Source organism: Dendrobates tinctorius, unplaced genomic scaffold (genome assembly GCF_039654945.1).
Source record: "Dendrobates tinctorius isolate UK_male_01 unplaced genomic scaffold, ASM3965494v1 ptg000090l, whole genome shotgun sequence".
NCBI classification, from domain to species: domain Eukaryota; kingdom Metazoa; phylum Chordata; class Amphibia; order Anura; family Dendrobatidae; genus Dendrobates; species Dendrobates tinctorius.
Window position 1 is genome coordinate 4,110,001 of NW_027361758.1, and position 22,579 is coordinate 4,132,579.

The 22,579-nt window shown below is 44.2% G+C and overlaps 1 protein-coding gene across 9 annotated transcripts in view; it reads right to left on the reverse strand.

Annotated features, from left to right (window-relative positions):
- The window catches only part of CLIP1 (CAP-Gly domain containing linker protein 1), a 231,158-nt gene that overhangs the window by 184,987 nt on the left and 23,592 nt on the right, over positions 1-22,579 (reverse strand). For all 9 annotated transcript variants that reach the window (XM_073586024.1, XM_073586022.1, XM_073586020.1 and 6 more), the window contains exon 2: positions 10,286-10,477. In XM_073586024.1, coding sequence (XP_073442125.1) covers positions 10,286-10,382 — 97 coding nt within the window. In that variant the 5' untranslated portion in view covers positions 10,383-10,477. The remainder of the gene's footprint in view (positions 1-10,285; positions 10,478-22,579) is intronic.

The following is a 22,579-nucleotide window of genomic DNA, read 5'->3' on the forward strand; positions in this document are numbered from 1 at the left end:
CAGGTCTGGCAATTATAATAGGGATTTTCATATAAAGCTGCATGATCCGGTCATCAGCCCGTGTGTTTAAGTGCAATAGACAAGTATCAAGTGCAGTTATCCTGTGCATGAAGGGTGTGGAGACAGATGAATAGTAGGGTGCAGATTCAGAATAATATTTGGAAGGAGGGAACAGGGCAAAGTTAGCTTGCTGGGTAGTTGATGTGGTAGGCTTGTTTGAAGAGATGGGTTTTCAAAGCGCGCTTGAATAGGTCAGGGCTAGGTATCAGTCTGATCGCCTGGGGAAGTGCATTCCAGAGAGCTGGAGCAGCACGAGAGAAGTCTTGGAGGCGGAGGTGCGAGGTTCAGATTACGGGGGATGTTAGTCTTAGGTCATTTGTAGAACGGAGGGCACGTGTAGGGCAATAGACAGAGATGAGAGAGGAGATATAAGGCGGTGCAGAACAGTGGAGAGCTTTGTGGGTGAGAGAGATGAGTTTATACTGGACCCTGTAGCGAATAGGTAGCCAGTGTAATGACTGGCACAAGATGGAGGCATCGGTGAAGCGGCTGGACAGAAATATGACCCTGGCTGCCGCATTCAAGATGGATTGGAGAGGAGAAAGTTTGGTAAGAGGGAGACCGATCAGAAGAGAGTTGCAGTAGTCCAGGCGAGAATGAATAAGAGCGACAGTAAGAGTCTTAGCAGTTTCAAAGGTGAGAAAAGGTCGGATTCTGGAGATGTTTTTAAGATGCAGGTGACAAGAGCGACTGAGTGATCGGATGTACGGAGTAAAGGAAAGTTCAGTGTCGAATATGACCCCAAGACAGCGTGCATGCTGCTTGGGAGTTATGGTTGAACCCTCCAGGGTTATTTCGATGTTAGGTAGAGTGAGGTTAGTAGAGGGGAGAAACACAAGAAGTTCAGTTTTAGAGAGATTTAGTTTCAGATAGAGGGAGGACATGATGCTAGAGACAGCAGACAGACAATCCTTGGTATTTTGAATTAGGGTAGGGGTGATGTCAGGGGAAGAAGTGTATAATTGGGTGTCATCAGCATAGAGATGATACTGGAACCCAAATCTGCTGATTGTTTGTCCAATAGGGGCAGTGTATAAAGAGAAGAGGAGGGGGCCTAGGACTGAGCCCTGCGGGACCCCGATAGTAAGGGGACGAGAAGAGGAAGAGGAGCCGGAAAAAGATACAGTGAAGGAGCGGTCAGAGAGGTAGGAGGAGAACCAGGAGAGGGCCGTGTCCTTGAGGCCTATAGAGCGGAGCATAGTGAGGAGGAGCTGGTGATCCACAGTGTCAAATGCGGCAGAGAGATCCAGGAGAATCAGCAGGGAGCAATGACCTTTCGATTTAGCTGTTATTAAATCATTAGAGACTTTAGTGAGGGCAGTTTCAGTAGAGTGTAAAGAGCGGAAACCAGATTGTAAGGGGTCGAGAAGAGAGTTATCCGAGAGATAGCGGATTAGACGGGAGTGGACCAGGCGTTCCAGGAGTTTAGAGATGAAGGGAAGGTTAGAGACAGGTCTGTAGTTAGCAGTGCAGTTCTGGTCCAGGGATGGCTTTTTAAGTAAAGGGGTTATGATGGCATGTTTAAATGAGGAGGGAAATATACCTGAAGAAAGAGAGAGGTTAAATATTTTAGTCAGGTGAGTGGTGACCACTGGTGAGAGAGACTGCAGGAGCTGTGAAGGAATAGGGTCACTGTTGCAGGTTGTAGGCCGAGCAGAAGCGAGGAGCTTGGAAACTTCTTCTTCTGAAACAGGCTCAAAGATGTCTAGTGAGCTTGAGGTGCGGCAGGGAAGGGGATCCAGGCACTGAGGAGATAGGGCTGAGATATCCTGATGGATGTGGTTGATTTTTTCTAGGAAATAAGTGGCCAGATCCTCACCGCTGAGGTTGGTGATGGGGGCCTGTACTTTAGGTTTCAGGAGGGAGTTTAAGGTTTCAAAAAGTCGTCTTTGGTTGTTGGATAGTGAGGTGATGAGGGTGGTGAAGTAGGATTGTTTGGCCAGATGAAGGGCAGAGTTATAGGTTTTGAGCATGAACTTATAGTGGATGAAGTCTTCTGCTAAGAGAGATTTTCTCCACTGCCGCTCTGCACACCTCGAGCAGCGCTGAAGAAAGCGTGTTTGCGTTGTGTGCCAGGGCTGCCGTTGTCTGTGTCGGGTCTTTCTGCGTATAGAAGGTGCTGCTTCATCTAGGGCATTCTTCAGTGTATTATTGAAGTGTGACAATGCTATGTCTGGACAGGAGAGGGTGGAGATGGGGGCTAAAGATGTGTGGAGATTGTCCCTAAGCTGTTGGGTATTAATGGTACGTGTATTCCGATAAGTGTGGTAAGTGGGGGTGTTCCTGGTGAGGAGACAATTTTTGACAGAGAAGGAAAGAAGGTTGTGGTCCGAGAGCGGGAGGGGTGAATTAGTAAAGTCGTGCAGCGAGCCGGGACGGGAGAAAACCAGGTCCAGAGTATTCCCGTCCTCATGTGTAGGAGAATTAGTAAACTGTGAGAGGCCGAATGAAGAAGTTAGAGAAAGAAGATGAGAGGCAGACTGGGAGAGCGGATCATTGATGGGGATGTTAAAGTCTCCCATGATGAGGGTGGGGATGTCACAGGATAGAAAGTGAGTAAGCCAGGTGGTGAATTGGTCTAGAAACTGGCGGGAGGAGCCTGGAGGGCGATAAACGACCGCCACTCGTAAGGAGAAGGGCTTAAAGAGTCTGACGGCGTGGACTTCAAAGGAAGGAAATGTAAGTGAGGGAACCGGGGGGATGACCTGGAAAGCACATTGTGATGAAAGGAGCAAACCAACACCTCCACCCTGTCTGTTCTCAGGTCTGGGGGTATGTGAAAATTTTAGCCCACCAAACGAGAGAGCGGCAGCAGCGGTGGTGTCAGAATGCTGGATCCAGGTTTCTGTAATAGCCAGAAGGTTAAGGGAATTAGAGAGAAAAAGATCGTGAATGTAAGTCAGTTTGTTACACACAGACCGTGCATTCCAGAGAGCACATTGGAAAGTGAGAGGAGAAGGCATGCACTGAATGTTAATAAGATTAGCAGGGTTTCTATATGCAGATGGAGGAGAGTAACGTATGCTGGTGGAGGGAGGCCCAGGGTTGGGGGAGATGTCACCTGCAACTATTAAAAGGAGAAAAAACAGAAAAAGCAGGTGGTGGGATGATTTGTATGAACGTTTTGAGTGCTGCATGGTGGTTTTGGATGGTTTGGTGTGGGTAAGAAACGTCAATAGAGCCTCAGAGTTATACATGGGAGAGGGGAAAAGGGAGGGGTGGATATGCAGAGAGTGCACAGAATGTGTAAAAGGGCAGGCGAGTTGTTAGAAAGCAGAGGTGAAGACAAAAAAGCAGCAGTTTGATATGATCAATGCATATGTAGTACGACTGACCAAGAAGCATGCGTGCATGAAAAACTTATGCACCTTACCTGTCTCCTGCCCTGTCCAACTGCATTGTCTAACTGCAAAACACTTGATCCCGTTGCACTTAATATCTGTTGCACGCGTGAGCCCGCACGCGTGCTATCCCAACCAGAGCTAAATATATATGAAATGAAATGTCTGCTAGCTTCAGCCACCAAAAGGCCACAATCAGTAATTAACCAATTAGCACAAGGCCAGAGCAGGCATTACTATGCAGGGTAAATAACTAACGCTGGACAAGGCCATCAAACAGAGAAAGGGAAAAAAAACCTTTCTACACTTCAAAGCAGAAACCAAATAGTTAAAAAAAAAAAAAAAAAAAAAAAATATTAAAGACCCACCACAGGAGTGATGGAATGAAATACCATAAAAATATCTGGCAATATATGATGCAGTTCACACTTGTTATAAAGTGTGTATGAGTGGTTCAAGGACCTGCGATGAGGTTATAGCCATGTGACCCCCGGTGGGCGTGGCTACGGACCATATAAGGTGGCCAGGGTAGGTCACATGAGGTGAATGCAGGGCCCTGGTTGGTCCGTTTTGGAAGGCCCCATCTGGGAGAGATGGGGGCTGTCTTCCTGACAGCAAGGAACGCCGTGTTGAATGGCGGCACGTGCTTGACGATTCCCTGGAGGGAATGGACGTCTGAAGCGTGATGAAGGAACTATGAGGAACACACGCACACATATATATATATACACATATATATATATATATATATATATATATATATATATATATATATATATATATATATATATATATATACACACACATTTATATTTATGTGTGTATATATGGATGTGTATATATGTACGTACATATATAGTGTGTGTGTGTATATATATGCGCGTATATATATACACATATATAGAATTTTGGATAACTAGAGGCGGAAGACCTGTGAAGACTCAGACGTCAAGGTTAGATTTCAGAAAGGCAGATTTTAAGGGATTCAGAAAGAGAATTGGAGGGATCCAATGGCTGGATATCCTTAAAGACAAAAATGTCCAGGAAGGATGGGAAATCTTGAAAAATGAAATTCTCAAAGCACAGTTGTTAACAATTCCGAAAAGAGGGAAGAATAGGAAGCATTTAAGGAAACCAGAATGGATGAACACAGAACTTAAGCACATGCTAAAAAGGAAGCAAAAAATGTTTATAAAATGGAAAGAAGGAGGCATATCTAAAGAAGAATATAATGCTGTCTGCAGAACCTGCAAGGCACAAATCAGATTATCTAAAGCTGAAAATGAATTGAGGCTTGCAAGAGATGTCAAAAGCAATAATAAAGGATTTTGGGGATATGTCAAAAGTAAAAGAAAAAAGTCAAAGATGCTATAGGATTTTTACAGGATGAAAATGATGAAATGGTAAGGCAGGATGTTGAGAAGGCTGAACTTTTAAATTCCTATTTTGCATCTGTTTTCTCTCAGAAAGGAAATGTAACATCAACTGTTATTCACTGTCCTATTAAGGGAATAGAAGAATCCAGGATATCTATAAACAGAAAGATAGTGAGGAAACACTTAGCTAACCTAAATGTATTCAAGTCTCCAGGTCCAGATGAATTACACCCCAGAGTACTGAAGGAGATAGCAGAAGAAATTTTTGAACCCCTCTCCATAATCTTTGAAAATTCTTGGAGAACAGGAGAAGTGCCAGAAGACTGGAGAAGAGCAAATGTTGTTCCTATCTTCAAAAAGGGGAAGAAGGTGGACCCAGGCAACTATAGGCCGGTGAGTCTGACTTCTATACCAGGAAAGATCTTTGAACAAATTATTAAACAACATGTATGTCAATACCTGGATAAGAATGAAGTGATTAAACAGAGTCAGCATGGGTTTGTAACTAATAAGTCATGTCAGACTAATTTAATTTCCTTCTATGATGGTATTACTGATTGGGTGGATCAAGGAAATGCTGTAGATATAGTATATCTTGACTTCAGCAAAGCATTTGACAAAGTCTCTCATACAATCCTTATTGAAAAAATGACTAAGTATTTAATGGACAAGGCAACTGTTAGGTGGATTCATAACTGGCTTAGCGATCGGACCCAAAGAGTGGTCGTAAATGGCTGCACATCCAGTTGGAAGAATGTCTCAAGTGGGGTACCACAGGGCTCTGTCCTGGGCCCTGTATTGTTCAACATCTTTATCAACGATTTAGATGAAGGAATTGAGGGTAAACTGATTAAATTTGCTGATGACACAAAGCTAGGAGGGATAGCTAATACTAGAGAAGAGAGAGAGAGGATTCAAAAAGATTTAAATAAACTGGAGAAGTGGGCAGCAACTAACAGAATGGTTTTTAACAGGGAGAAATGCAAAGTACTACATCTGGGCAATAAAAATGAAAAAAGCATATATAGAATGGGAGGAATAGGGCTAAGTGACAGCACATGTGAAAAAGACTTGGGTATACTAATAGATCACACACTGAATATGAGTCAACAGTGTGATGCAGCAGCAAAAAAGGCAAATGCAATTCTAGGATGTATTAACAGAAGCATACAGTCTAGATCACGTGAAGTCATTATTTCCCTCTACTCCTCTTTGGTCAGACCTCATCTGGAATATTGTGTCCAATTTTGGGCACCACATTTTAAAAAAGACATCAACAAACTGGAGCAAGTTCAGAAAAGAGCGACCAGAATGGTGACCGGTCTGCAAACCCTGTCTTATGAGGAAAGGTTGCAGGATTTGGGAATGTTTAGTTTGCAAAAGAGAAGACTGAGAGGAGACTTAATAGCGGTCTACAAATATCTAAAGGGCTGTCACATTGTAGAAGGATCAACTTTATTCTCATTTGCACAAGGAAAGACTAGAAGCAATGGGATGAAGCTGAATGGGAGGAGACACAGATTAGATATTAGAAAAAACTTTTTGACAGTTAGAGTGATCAATGAGTGGAACAGGCTGCCACGAGAAGTGGTGAGTTCTCCTTCAATGGAAGTCTTCAAACAGAGGCTGGACAGACATCTAACTGGGATGATTTAGCGAATCCTGCTTTGAGCAGGGGGTTGGACCAGATGGCCCAGGAGGTCCCTTCCAATTCTATGATTATATATATATATAAAAAATACACACACACACACACACACACACACACACACACACACACATATATGCGTGCGTTATATATCAAAATTTGGGGGGAAAATGGGGGTGCGTTTTAGAATACGGATATAATTTACCGGTACCGTTGCTGCAGGCCACAAGCTGGGATGAGGGGGGTGTCCGGCGGTGTTGCTGGGGCTTTGCCGACATTTTGTGAAAGGCCAGAGCCCCCCGTTTCATGGATTCCTATGCGGTGGAGTCTGGGAAAATAGCTGCCGGGGTGGCGCATGCGCAGATGGAGATCTCGGCACGTAGATGTCGGGAGAAGAGATGTCATCGTTGAGATCTGATCTCCCTGCCTGCTTCTGGCAGTTGGCTCATCTGCTTTGCCATGTGTTCATGTACCGCTGTTAATTTCTTTAGCCAGTAGGTGTGGATCATGTCTGGGCCAGGTGCTGTCAAGTCTTCATGTTCTTGACCCGCTGTTGGATGTCTGCTTCTGCATTGGTTCTTGCTCTAGGTGATTGCTGCGTTTCATTCTCAGAACTTGTAGTCACATTGCACTGATGTGTGTGTTTTCCTTCTCAGTATTGTTCAGTCTCTGCTATTGGTGGAGTTGCTGCCTTTGTGCTGTTACTCTGTAGTTGGTAGTACACCTTGAATGGTTCTTTGGAGAACAGGGCATTTATCTTCTTGGAATCAGCTTCTCTAGTGTATCTGCCTAGTCTTGCAGCAAGTGCTGTGAGCCTCTGTTTAGCAGTCTCTTGGGCTTCAGTTGGGGGTCATGCCTTGGTACTTGTCCAGCTTGGTCTTATTCTTGATCTTTACACCCTTCTGTTTTTCTGTTAGTTGGCCGACTTCCCTTCGTGTCACCTTGATCTTTGTCTCCAGTCGTCTTTTCCAAGGGGGCCCCGTACTTCTGTTGTTCTTGCTGGTTGTATAGACAAACATTTCCATGATTGATGAGGCAGTAGCATAAATCAGTCTGAGTCATGCTGGTGGTAGTTAACGATGCAAGTGCTCTATTGGCATCTTCTAGCATACTGTCTGGTTGTGTTTCTTTGCAGAGCCTTGACAGCCTATCACTGGTATGATGGTATTTATCTAAGATCTTCCGCAGTGCTCTCTAGTTGCAGAATTGGATCAGGATTTTCAGGGGGTTGCACAAATTGTTCTTTCAGGTCTTCATGTGGTTAGGATCTGCAGTGCAGAGGATCCATCTCAAGTTGGAATAATAGCTTTCTATTTATGATATTGAAATGTTGGGTGACTAGTTGTTTCTCAGTCAGTGGACATGCAGAATTTCTTCATACGCTTCATTATAGCCTCTCTCACTTGGCCTGCTGTTATAGTAGCATTTCATCAGATCAAGGTTCTCTTGCCTTGTCCATGTATGGTTTGGTCCAGTAGACCATTTATCATCAGATTGTCCTGGTTCCTTGACATCCGACGCAGACCTTGTTAATCCGGGCGACGTCCGAGCTGGCATGACTCTTTGTGACACTCATGTTTATCGAGTTAGGCACTATAGCAATGGTACATCCAACCTTTAGATTGATATCAGCAATTTGGATTAAGATATAACTTTTATTAATATACACATAAAAATATCCAATATAAATAAAGTGCAAGGTGCTCAAAAAAAACAAACACGAAAAAGCTGGTGAAATTAAAAAAAAGTATTGATCCAGATAGCTGTAGCAAAGAGTTCCTAGAGCTCAAACAGATAACAGCAAAAATCGGATCTAATGCTAATGCCCAGTATTACAATGCTGCAATTTAACCACCAGGCTAATGTCAACTACACCATGTAGCCTTATCCAACACCAACAAATGACGTCCAGTATCACAATACTTCAGTTTTCCCACTAGGCCGTTGTCAGTTAGACAATGTTGTGTTCAGACCTATGTCCACCTCATAGTATTATGGTAGGTAACACCCACAAAGTAGCATATCATTGGGTCTGCATCAATAATTGACCATTTTATACTGTAGTTGCTACAACACTTGATGTGTAAACTGATCTATGTGGCAGACTTTGATGCGTCACAGTTGTCTGCACACTAGCTTAAATAACCCCTAATCCCCTTATTCATGAAACCATCTGGAGGTTCTCAATATCAAGGGTTAATTTAAACAGCAGATACTTTTGATAGGTGTCACAAAGTAATAATACAAAAAAAAAATATCCTCATTTAGCAGTGAACACCTTAATTACCCTCTCACAGGAGGGGACCAACCATGACACAAAGACAGGGCATATTCATAAAATAGAACGGTTTCACCATGTGGAAGGAACTCGATCATTTAGATACTTCATCCATACTAAACCGTGAACACTTTACCCCCTTCTCCCGACGCATTTCGTTTGACTCATCAGGGAGTACCATGGGGGCGATATAGCCATGTCATCAGGGTGAGCGTTTCATAAAGTAACTTGCCGTCAAGTGTTAGTAGTCTTGCCCAAGGAAGGACCACTACTGGTATATTATTTCCAACAGTGCAGAGCTGGGATTTGAACCCCAGTCTCCCACATTAGTGGTTGTGCACTTTAACCGCTACATTATAACAGCCATATCACAGTGTTAAGAGCCTTGGTATAAAAAATTTTTTGGTCCACAGGGCAGAGCCGGGAACCCCAGTCTCCCATGTCGCAGGCACTACACTATACCAGCATATATATATATATATATATATATATATATATATATATATATATATATATATATTTATTTATTTGTGTTTTGAGAGTCTAACTGTACTTTATAGACTCCAGAGCTTATATTTAGGAATGCCTATGTATAATTCCACTCTGGTTATATATTTGGGTATCCACTTCCATTATGTTAGATGTGGATTTTTTTTTTGCATAATTCCCTGTAGAAACGAGCTAAATAAACAAAATAGAAAAAATAATCATACTTGCCATCCCTTGCACTTCTGTGGCAATCACATTATTGTGATGGCACTTTATGGCCAGAGACTAACAGGAGTGCAGGAAATCATTACCACCACAGAAGTGTCAAGGGAGGAGAGTGGCGTTCTTATTTTTCTTCTTGTTTGTTTTTAAACTTATCTGGATTAAGTTTAGCAAATAAATTAAAGATTTAAGATTTTGGCTTAGCCCTAATTTATATTATTAACCAAATCTGCCACCAGATTTCACAATAGATACTGCATACATTATTGAATAGATCTTTTAGAACAGGGCTCCCCAACTCCAGTCCTAAAGGCCCACCAACAGGTCATGTTTTCAGGATTTCCCTTGTATTGTACAGGTGATGCAATTATCACCTGGACAATACTAAGGAAATCCTCAAAACATGACCTGTTGGTGGGCCTTTAGGACTGGAGTTGGGGAGCCCTGTTTTAAAGAGAATCTGTCAGCAGGTTAACCTGAAGACAGCATGAGATGGGGTTAAAACACAGAATTTAAGTATGTCTCGTATCAAGCTGTGTGCCGTTTTACTTACACCGAAGGTTTTATCACTAGCACATCATTGTTTTGAATATCTGGTTTGCAAGTACAGGTCATGGTCAACAGACCATGTAAATACAGAGTCTGGTGTGGGCGGGGTTAGCTTTCTCAGCTCTGCTGCATGCTTAATCTAAAAACTCTGTCAGAATTGCCGCACCCAGTGATCTGATACATTGTTGGATTCAGGGTCTCTTTCTCTACATCATGCTGCTCTGAGATAAGGAAGCAAAAACCTGCTGACAGATTCCCTTTAAACTTGATAAGAATGTTGCATTTACTTTAAAAATCCATATCAGAATCGTAATATTCTTACCAGCAGCAGCAGAAGTAGTGGATGACTTTGTCGTTACAGCTCCTGGCTTTGCTATTCTGGAAGGAGCTTTAAGCCCACTCGGCTTTAGTGAACTCATGTTCTCATTCAAAATCCAAAGTTGTCCCAAACTGTTATCTTAATAAAACCATTGATAATGCTTGAATTCCTTTATCAAAAGGACAAATATTAAACCTGCAAAGAAAAACAGAATAGTAAAGTGATATAGGCTGAAATAATTAACAAATCACAACTTTACATTGGAAATACGATGTAGGAAATTTTTCATTGGCTTTACATCAGTTTTTGTGCATGTCGTATTTGCTACTAAAGCTGCTACTCCTGTTTACACTGTTTCTGCAACTTAAAAAAAAAAAAAAAAAAAAAAAAAAAAAGGGTATGGCTTAGTTGGAGAGGCAGGCTATCCCCCATACAGAAAAATGTACAGTACTGTGTTCAAAAACATGAGTTAAAAACTAGTATAAAGATTGTGATTATTTCCATGCATTGGGAACATAGCACACTGTTCTTAATTCAAAACATGAAAGGAATGTATATAGTTTAACCCCTTTCTGACATCCGACGTACTATCCCATCCATGGGACCCGGGCCCCTATGCCCATGGACGGGATAGTACGTCTACCGCGATCAGCGGCGCCCACGTGGTGAGCGCCGCTGATCGCGGCCAGGTGTCAGCTGATTGTGCCGGGTGTCAGCTGTGATAATGTGTCAGGGGCGGTCACGGACCGCCCAGACACGTTAACCCCTTGCACACCGCGATCAAACACGATCGCGGTGTACCGGGGGTTAAAGGGAAGCATCGGCAGGGAGGGGGCTCCCTCCGTGCTTCCCTGAGCCCCCCACGGCAGCGTAATGTGCAGCGCTGCTGCGGGGGGCTCCTTTCCTGCAGGCCCCCGAATCCAAGATGGCGACGGGGGCCTTCAGGAAGCTGGCTTCCTCAGTGCCTGCAAAGCGCAGGCAAGAGGAAGTCTTCTTCAATGCCTGTGACAGATTGCTGATCTGTCACAGTGATCTGTGATGTGACAGATCAGCGATCTGTCACAGGACAGTGATGTCCCACCTGGGACTATTTAATAAAGTTAAAAAAAAAAAAAAAAAAAGTGTTAAAATAATTAAAAAAAAAAAATAAAAAAAAAAAATAAAAAAAAAAAAAAAAAAAAATCGCCAAATAAATTAGAAAAAAAAAAAAAAAAATATTCCCCAAAATAATCCATTTTTTAGAAATAAAAAAAACCAAAACAATAAAAGTACACATATTAGGTATCGCCGCGTCCGTAGCGACCCGCCCTATAAAACTGTCCCATTAGTTAACCCCTTTAGCGAACCCCTTAAAAAATAAAAAAAAACCGAAGCAAAAAATAATGATTTATTATCATACCGCCAAACAAAAAGTGTAATAACGCGCGATCAAAAAGACGCATATAAATATCCATGGTACCGCTGAAAACGTCATCTTGTTCCGCAAAAAAACAGCCGCCACACAGCATCATCAGCGAAAAAATAAAAAAGTTATAGCTCGCAGAATAAAGCGATGCAAAAATAATTATTTTTTTATATAAAATAGTTTTCATTGCATAAAACCGACAAAACATAAAAAAAGACCTAAATGAGGTATCGCTGTAACCGTACTGACCCGAAGAATAAAACCGCTTTATCAATTTTACCGCACGCGGAACGGTGTAAACGCACTCCCCCAAAAGAAATTCATGAAACGCTGGTTTTTGTTCATTCTGCGTCCCAAAAATCGGAATAAAAAGCGATCAAAAAATGTCACGTGCCTGAAAATGGTACCAATAAAAACGTCAACTCGTCCCGCAAAAAATAAGACCTCACATGGCTCGGTGGGTCAAAATACGGAAAAATTATAGCTCTCAATATGTGGTGATGCAAAAACTATTTTTACAATAAAAAGCGTCTTTTAGCGTGCGACAGCTGTCAAACATAAAAACCGCCATAAATAGTAAATCAAACCCCTCGTTATCACCCCCTTAGTTAGGGAAAAATAATAAAATTTAAAAAATGTATTTATTTCCATTTTCCCATTAGAGTTAGGGCTAGGGGTAGGGTTAGGGCTAGGGTTAAAGCTGAGATTAGGGTTAGGGGTGTATTGGGGTTCGGGTTGGAGTTAGAATTGGGGGTTTCCACTGTTTGGGCACATCAGGGGCTCTCCAAATGCAACATTGCGTCTGATCTCAATTCCAGCCAATTCTGAGTTGAAAAAGTCAAATGGTGCTCCTTCCCTTCCAAGCTCTGACATGCACCCAAACAGTGTTTTACCCCCACATGTAGGGTATCAGCCTACTCAGGACAAATTGCAAAACAATTTTTGGGGTCCAATTTATCCTGTTACCCTTAGGAAAATAAAAAATTGGGGGCAAAAATATCATTTTTGTGGAAAAAAAGGATTTTTTTATTTTCACGTCCGAGCGTTATAAACTTCTGTGAAGCACTTGGGGGTTCAAACTGCTCACCACACATCTAGATAAGTTCTGTGGGGGGTCTAGTGTCCAAAATGGGGTCACTTGTGGGGAGTTTCAATAGTTTAGGTACATTAGGGGCTCTCCAAAGGCAACATGACACCCGCAGACCATTCCATCAATGTCTGCATTCCAAAACGTCACTACTTCCCTTCCGAGCCCCGAGGTGTGCCCATACAGTAGTTTTCTCCCACATATGGGGTATCAGCATACTCAGGACAAATTGGACAACAACTTTTGGGGTCCAATATCTCCTGTTACCCTTGGGAAAATAAAAAATAGGGGACTAATTGATCATGTTTGTGGAAAAAATACGAATTTTTTATTTTCACGCCCGGGCGTTATAAACTTCTGTGAAGCACTGGGGGGTTCAAAGTGCTCACCACACATCTAGATAAGTTCCTTGGGGGGTCTAGTTTACAAAATGGTGTCATTTGTGGGGGGTTTCCACTGTTTAGGTACATCAGGGGTTTTCCAATCGCGACATGGTGTCCGATCTCAATTCCAGCCAAAAACATCAAAAGGCGCTGCTTCCCTTCCGAGCTCTGCCATGCGCCCAAATAGTGGTTTACCCCCACATGTGGGGTATCAGCGTACTCAGGACAAATTGCACAATAACTTTTAGGGTCCTGTTACCCTTGGGAAAATAAAAATTGGGGTGAAAAGATCATTTTTGTGGAAAAAATATGATTTTTTAATTGTACCCCTGTACGTTATAAACTTCTGTAAAGCCCTTGTGGGTTCAAAGTTCTCACCACATATCTAGGTAAGTTCCTTGGGGGGTCTAGTTTCCAAAATGGGGTCACTTGTAGGGGGTTTCCACTGTTTAGGTACATCAGGGACTCTCCAAACGTGACATGACATCTGATCTAAATTCCAGCCAATTTTGCATTGAAAAAGTCAAACGGCGCTCCTTCCATTCTGAGCTCTGCCATGCGCCGAAACAGTCATTCCCCCCCACAAATCAGGTATCAGCGTACTCAGGACAAATTGCACAATAACTTTTGCAGTCCAATTTCTCCTGTTACCCTTGGTAAAATAAAAAAAATTGAACCTGAAGTATTTTTTTGTGAAAAAAGTTAGATGTTCATTTTTTTTTTTAAATATTCAAAAAAATTCCTGTGACGCACCTAAAGGGTTAATAAACTTCTTGAATGTGGTTTTGAGCACCATAAGGGGTGCAGTTTTTAGAATGGTGTCACTTTTGGGTATTTTCTATCATATAGACCCCTCAAAGTGGCTTCAAATGTGATGTGGTCCTAAAAATAAAATGGTGCTGTAAAAATGAGAAATCGCTGGTCAACTTTTAACCCTTATAACTTCCTAAGAAAAAAAAATTTTGGTTCCAAAATTGTGCTGATGTAAAGTAAACATGTGGGAAATGTTAGTTATCAAGTTTTTTGTGTGCCGTATCTCTGTGATTTAAGGGCATAAAAATTCAAAATTTTTGCCAAATTTCCATTTTTTTCACAAATAAACGCAAGTTATTTGAATGAAATTTTACCACTAAGATGAAGTACAATATGTCACGAGAAAACAATGTCAGAATCACCGGGATCCATGGAAGCGTTCCAGAGTTATGACCTCATAAAGGTACAGTGGTCAGAATTGTAAAAATTGGCCCGGTCATGAACGTGCAAACCACCCTTGGGGGGTGAAGGGGTTAACTTCTTTACAGAATATAAAAAAAATGAACAATGTGCTGTTCTAAAAAAACGTGTTTGCATTTGTCGTTACAAACTCACAATATGTACTATTTTTTATGCCGATTTAGCATTCCTGTGAATCACTAACCTAATATTTAGTTGTATACCCATAATTTTTTTAGAACTGCTTCACATCTATGTTGCATAGAGTCAACCAACTTCTGGCACCTATAAACTGTTATTCCAGCCCAGAATGCTTGGACTACATTCCACAATTTTTTGGCATTTGTTGGCTTTGCCTCAGAAATGACATTTTTAAAGTTACCCCACAAGTGTTCTACCGGATTAAGGTCCAGGGATTGGGCTGCCACTCCATAGCCTTAATTTTGTTGGACTGGAACCAAGATTTTGCTTGTTTACTGGTGTGTTTAGGGTCGTTGTCTTGTTGAAAACGGTAATTAGACCCATAGGTAATTGTATTTCCAGGAATCTATCCTGACAGCACCATGGAGGACGTCCTTCTTATCCTCAGAGGGACAGGAAACAACGAGAGTTTAAAAAGGACCCTCCCCCTACCACCCTTCAGTGATTTTTCAAAGTAACACATCTGGATGGATGCAAAAAGAAAATTTATTTAAACAATCTTTATACAAATGTTACGTCACATTAGTACAGAATATTCACAGTAGGGAGGGAAAAGTGCTGTCAGGATGGATTCCTGGAAATACAATTACCGGTAGGTCTAATTAACGTTTTCCAGTTCACCACCTGACAGCACCATGGAGAAGTACCAAAAGGATGATTGTTTTAGGGCGGGACTACTGCATGATACACCTTTCTGCCGAAAGCTAACTGTGCTGACACCACATCTAATTTGTAATGCTTGGAAAAGGTACTAAGACTGGACCAGGATGCCGCCATGAAGATCTGTTATGCTGAGGCCTCCCCTTCCTCTGCCCATGAAGCAGCCATAGCTCTAGTTGAATGGGCTCTGAGACTACCCAGGGGAGACTTTCCCTGTGTCTCATAAGCTAAGCTTATTGTGGTTCTGATCCACCTAGCGATTGTGGATTTTGCTGCTTTCTTCCCTTTTATTGGTCCTCTGTTCTGTATAAACAAATTGTTATCCCGCCTCCAAGACCTAGTTGCTTCTAGGTATCTGAGTACAGTCTCCCTAACATCTAGATTATGATAGATCCTTTCTTTTTGGCTTTTTAGGGAGTTGTCAAAATGAGGGAAGAGCGACTTCCTGATTCATGTTTGAGTTCGAAATGACCTTCGGGAGAAAGGCTGGGTCGAGCCTTAAAACTTATCGATCATCAAATACTTGTCGATATGGGTCCTGAATAGATAGGGCCTGTAGTTCTCCTAGTCTTTTTGCTGACGTGATAGCCACTAGGAAAGCTGTCTTGAGCGAGAGTCTGCTAATCTCAAGATCTCCTGCTAGATCACATGGGTGTCTACATAGAGAGTTAAGGACTAAATTAAGGTCCCATGGCGGGATTGTTTTTCGTATTAAGGACCTTACTCTCAGGACCGCTCTGGAGAATCTTGCTATCCAGGAATTTGATGACAAAGAGGAAACATAGTACACACTGAGGGCTGCAATTTGCACTCTCAGTGTGGGTCTAAGACCTTTTTTAAATCCTGACTGCAGGAAGTCAAGAACCCTGGGAATGTCTGGGTGGTCAGTACCCACTGTCACCCCTCCACAATAGCTGCAGAATCTTTTCCAAATTTTGCCATAAATTGCGGAAGTCACTGGTTTCCTACTTGCTTGGAGTGTAGAGATCACCTCATCCTACAGGTCTCTAGATCTGAGGATCTGACGTGCAGGAGCCAGGCTGATAGTTGCAGGGTGTCTGGATTGTGATGAAAAACTGGGCCCTGGTGGAGAAGATCTTTTCTTTCCTGCAGTAGAAAGGGTTCTTCCCTTGACATCTTCCAAGGAAACCAGCTCCTCTTCGGCCAGAAAGGTACCACTAAGATGACTGTTGCCTTTTCATCGCGTATCGCGTATTCCTGCGGGTCCTTGGAATCAGAGGCGGGAATGCATACGAGAGACCCTTGCCCCATGATTGGGACAGAGCATCGACCCCTGCTGGGCCATCCAGAGGGTTCAGGGAAAAAAAAGGTTCTGACCATTGCATTTTTTTCTGACCGCGAACAGATCCACGTCTGGCCTTCCCCAACACTGGCACACCATGCTGAACACCTCGTCGTTCAGTTCCTACTCTGTGGTAGCTCCTGTCTTCCTGCTCAAAATCTGCGACCTAGTTTCTGGTTCCTTCCAGATGCACTGCCGAGACCGATCGGACCCATACTTGTGTCCATCTGAAGATCTGTTTTGCTAGCTGCTGCAACGCCGGATGCTTCGGTCCACCTTGATGACGGAGAAAAGCCACTGTTGTCGTGTTGTCGGACAGAATTTTCACGTGCTTGTTCTTTACCAGAGACTGAGTCTGAATCAGAACCTTCCATACTGCGTGTAATTCTCTGAAATTTGAGGACTTGATGCTCTCTTCTGAGCTCCATTGCCCCTGGAAGTATCTCCCTTGCAAGTGTCCTCCCCATCCCAGCTGACTTGGGTCTGTGGTGACGATGACACACTAAAATACCACTAAAATAGGGATCTCTTTTCCTGAGGGTATAGCCACATTTTTCTGTCTAGTTGCAGCTCTCGAGTATGAAACTGGCTCCAGTTTACACAGGGTATGCAGGATGTCATTAGCCCCAGGATATTCATTGCATCTCTGATCGATACACTGCTTCCTGTAAACTGACAAATCTTTTCCTTTATATTGGTCTGTTTTTCTTCTGGTAGGTAGGACATTCTTGCGTTGGAGTCTAGCATGACCCCCAAGAATTTTATTCTTGGTTTGGGAACTAGGTCTGATTTCTCCCAATTTATAATCCATCCTAGATTCTGCATCGTGGAGATCAAGGTTTGACAATAGATTCTGAGCTGCCGTTTGGAATCTGCCACTACTAGGAAATCGTCTAAGGAAGGAATTACGGTGATGTTCCGATTTCTCAGATAGGCGACTACTTCCATTAGTTTTATAAATACTCTGGGGGCTGATGCTAGGCCATAGGGGAGGCAAATGAACTGTTAGTGGTGGACCCTGCCTTCCTTTTCCATGGCGAACCTCAGGTATCTTAGATGGGCAGCGTAAATTGGGACATGGTAATATGCACTTTTTAAATCTAAAGTGCACATTACCATATTAATGTCTATTAGGGGTATTATGGATCGTATGGACTCCATTTTGAACCTCTTGTATCTTATCCATCTGTTTAAGGGTTTTAGGTTTATTATCATTCTGGATTCCCCGGATGGCTTTTTTATCGAGAAGACGCTAGAGTAGTGACCTCTGCCTTCTTCCTGAACAGGAACTGGGATGCTTGCTCCTATCTTTAACAGGTCCTGAATGTCTGACCACATAGTGGAGGCTGAGACAAGACGAGAATTGGTTATAAAATCTTTCTGGTGGTAGATTTTCAAATTCTATTTTTTACCCCTGGGAGATAATCTGCAAAATCCACAGACATTGAGATATCTTCTGCCAACTACCCAGGAACGTGATTAGACGCCCCCCTACTCTGATGGTGTCATTTTCTCCGTGGGCCTGATCTTGAGCTTGAAAAGATGGAATCTCTGTTCCTTCCCCCTTTGGGATAGCTCCATCTCCCTGACTTTCCCTTCCCCTTATAGTCTGTTTTCTGACTAGACCGGGGCCTACAAAAGGGCTGGTATTTTATCCGCTTTTCCTTGGGGAACCCTTCTCATCTGAGGCCTTTTCTAAGATGTCATCCAGGACAGGCCCGAATACCTTCCCCTGAGAAGGGAATGGAGCAGACTTTATTTTTCGATTGAGTGTCCCCCGACCAGCTCTTTAACCAGATAGCTCTGGGGGGAGAGACAGAGGAGGGGGGGGAGAGACAGAGGAGGGGGGGGAGAGACAGAGGAGGGGGGGGAGAGACAGAGGAGGGGGGGAGAGACAAAGTTTCTGTGCTAGAACGGCTTTTGAGGTTAAATTAATGGAAATTCTTCCAGGCATGCTCACTTAATCCGCCACTGGATTGAGGGGAAAGAGAGAGAGAGGGGGGAAAGAGAGAGAGAGGGGGGAAAGAGAGAGAGAGGGGGGAAAGAGAGAGAGAGGGGGGAAAGAGAGAGAGAGGGGGGAAAGAGAGAGAGAGGGGGGAAAGAGAGAGAGAGGGGGGAAAGAGAGAGAGAGGGGGGAAAGAGAGAGAGAGGGGGGAAAGAGAGAGAGAGGGGGGAAAGAGAGAGAGAGGGGGGAAAGAGAGAGAGAGGGGGGAAAGAGAGAGAGAGGGGGGAAAGAGAGAGAGAGGGGGGAAAGAGAGAGAGAGGGGGGAAAGAGAGAGAGAGGGGGGAAAGAGAGAGAGAGGGGGGAAAGAGAGAGAGAGGGGGGAAAGAGAGAGAGAGGGGGGAAAGAGAGAGAGAGGGGGGAAAGAGAGAGAGAGGGGGGAAAGAGAGAGAGAGGGGGGAAAGAGAGAGAGAGGGGGGAAAGAGAGAGAGAGGGGGGAAAGAGAGAGAGAGGGGGGAAAGAGAGAGAGAGGGGGGAAAGAGAGAGAGAGGGGGGAAAGAGAGAGAGAGGGGGGAAAGAGAGAGAGAGGGGGGGGAAAGAGAGAGAGAGAGGGGGGAAAGAGAGAGAGAGAGGGGGGAAAGAGAGAGAGAGAGGGGGGAAAGAGAGAGAGAGAGGGGGGAAAGAGAGAGAGAGAGGGGGGAAAGAGAGAGAGAGAGGGGGGAAAGAGAGAGAGAGAGGGGGGAAAGAGAGAGAGAGAGGGGGGAAAGAGAGAGAGAGAGGGGGGAAAGAGAGAGAGAGAGGGGGGAAAGAGAGAGAGAGAGGGGGGAAAGAGAGAGAGAGAGGGGGGAAAGAGAGAGAGAGAGGGGGGAAAGAGAGAGAGAGAGGGGGGAAAGAGAGAGAGAGAGGGGGGAAAGAGAGAGAGAGAGGGGGGAAAGAGAGAGAGAGAGGGGGGAAAGAGAGAGAGAGAGGGGGGAAAGAGAGAGAGAGAGGGGGGAAAGAGAGAGAGAGAGGGGGGAAAGAGAGAGAGAGGGGGGAAAGAGAGAGAGAGGGGGGAAAGAGAGAGAGAGGGGGGAAAGAGAGAGAGAGGGGGGAAAGAGAGAGAGAGGGGGGAAAGAGAGAGAGAGGGGGGAAAGAGAGAGAGAGGGGGGAAAGAGAGAGAGAGGGGGGAAAGAGAGAGAGAGGGGGGAAAGAGAGAGAGAGGGGGGAAAGAGAGAGAGAGGGGGGAAAGAGAGAGAGAGGGGGGAAAGAGAGAGAGAGGGGGGAAAGAGAGAGAGAGGGGGGAAAGAGAGAGAGAGGGGGGAAAGAGAGAGAGAGGGGGGAAAGAGAGAGAGAGGGGGGAAAGAGAGAGAGAGGGGGGAAAGAGAGAGAGAGGGGGGAAAGAGAGAGAGAGGGGGGAAAGAGAGAGAGAGGGGGGAAAGAGAGAGAGAGGGGGGAAAGAGAGAGAGAGGGGGGAAAGAGAGAGAGAGGGGGGAAAGAGAGAGAGAGGGGGGAAAGAGAGAGAGAGGGGGGAAAGAGAGAGAGAGGGGGGAAAGAGAGAGAGAGGGGGGAAAGAGAGAGAGAGGGGGGAAAGAGAGAGAGAGGGGGGAAAGAGAGAGAGAGGGGGGAAAGAGAGAGAGGGGGGAAAGAGAGAGAGGGGGGAAAGAGAGAGAGGGGGGAAAGAGAGAGAGGGGGGAAGAGAGAGAGGGGGGAAAGAGAGAGAGAGGGGGGAAAGAGAGAGGGGGGGGAAAGAGAGAGGGGGGAAAGAGAGAGGGGGAAGAGAGGACAGAGAGAGGGGGAAGAGAGGACAGAGCGAGGGGGAAGAGAGGACAGAGAGGGGAGAGAGAGAAGAGAAAATTTATGTGCCAGAACGGCTTTTGAGGTTAAATTAAATTAATGGAAATTCTTCCAGGCATGCTCATTTAATCCGCCACTGGATTCAGTCGGCGACGTATCCACTGCCCATAGGCGTCCATTATAGCAGACAACGGACGGCGACGAAACCGTCACTATCCGCCTTTTCAACGCAGACAAAAAACGTTACTATGTCCGTTGCATCCAGACAATGGATGCTAAAATTCAGACAGATCCGTCAAATGACGGATGGAACGGACGACCATCCGTTGCTAATGCAAGTCTATGGGAAAAAACAAGATTCCGACAAAAAAAAAAAAAAAGCGGATCCGTTTTTTTCTTAAAATGGCGGATATTTTGATGGACGCCAAAAGACTGAAGTGTGAAAGAAGCCTTAGTGAATTTAGGAGTGTCATTGTGCAGATAACTTGATGTTAACACTGACATATGGAAGAATAAATACATTCTACCAAAGCTCTCTTTCATTTTATCAAAAGCATATTGGTTTTAGGCTGAGTTCACACATGGCGTTTTTTTCGCGTTTCCGCGGCGGTTTTAACCATGCGATTTTACCGCGAAAAATAAGCATCCCATGCATTCCTATGGGATTCCGCAATGCTGTGGTTTTTACCGAGGCGGAATCACTTCGCGGTAAAAACCGCAGCATGCTCATTAATTTTGCGGAATCGCGGCAATCCCGCACCCATAGGAATGCATTGTTCTGCTTACTTTCCGCATGTGGCTGTGCACACCATGCGAGAAGTAAGCAGAACATTTGCGGATGGTACCCACGGCCCGGAGGAGAGGAGACTGTCCTCTGTGCTTAGGGTACCATATCCCTGTAAAAAATAGAATTTAACATAAAAAATAATGTTATTCTCACCTTCAGACGTACCGCGCAGCCTTCCCGCCTCTCTCCACGCTCCCGGTCCCAGTAAGCCTTTGCGAGCGATGACGTCCGTTCTCGCGGTCATCGCGAATGACCACGAGACGTCGCGATCCCGCGAGAACGTACGTCATCGCGGTAATTCGTGCAAAGGACTACTAGGACCGGGAGTGTGGAGAGAGGCGGGAAGGCAGCGCGGGACATCGGAAGGTGAGAATAACAATATTTTTTTTTTTTTAATTATTTTTTTACATGCTATATTTTACTATTGAAGCCGCATAGGCGGCCTCAATAATAAAAAGTTAGTCACACTCGTCAAACACTATGTTTGACGAGTGTGACCAACCTGTCAATCAGTTCTCCAAGCGATGCTACAGATCGCTTGGAAAACGCTAGCAATTCTGCAAGCTAATTACGCTTGCAAAATGCTAGTTTTTCCGCGGGAAAATCGCGGGAATTTAAAATGCGATTTTCCCGCGGAATGGAATTCCGGAATTCTCGAGGTAATTTCCGTGAGAGTTCCGGTACGTGTCAACTTAGCCTTATAGGGCAAAAAAGCTATTTGATGCAGGCAGCCAGTCTCTAGGCACCATGTACAGTAAAACAGGAACTTCTAAAAATAAAGTTATACAATGTTATGTGTCATTTATCTGCTACACAAGTTTTACTGTTGTCAGCTACATATCATAGCAACATGGCATCAGTTCCTACAGAGTGAAAACTACTTTACCATGTCGCATAGTATCTGCTGTATCTACAACTCCATTCAATCTTATGCCTTCTGGAGCACACAGATCCACTGCCTCCCATGCTCCTGCTAACTGGGTGGGGATGATGGGCCCCTGGAGCATCTACAGCATCGGAGTACTGAAGCTAGCCAGAACTAGAGGTCCAGACAGGTTCAGAACTTTCACTATGAAATTACAAATGCCTCGGTTATCAGCGATACTAACCTGACTGGTGCCTGTACGTAACAGGGTGAAAATTAATTTTATTCTCCATGGCAGAGTTCGGATTCAGTCACCGCACGGAGTATACAGAGCGGAGTCGTATCTGAACCCCGTTCCTGACAGCCAGCCCCAATGTAGAGCCAGTGTCAGTCACGGTCGTGGGCACGGTTACAGCCGCCGCTCTTTATACTCAGAGTGGTGAATGAATTAGCCCCGACGCTGCCCCGTGACTGAAACCGAAATCTGTCAGCTACATGCAAACGCCGGGCAGGTTAGTAACACTATAAACCTGGAGATTAATTAAGCCCATATCTGCAAGTTAATATAGTTTTTTTTTGTTGGAGACAGACTCCCTTTAAAATGATTATTGATATGGTATCTGCAAACTTAAGCAGGCAAAGATGCTTACCTGCCAAGGTCACAGAAGAAATGCACTAC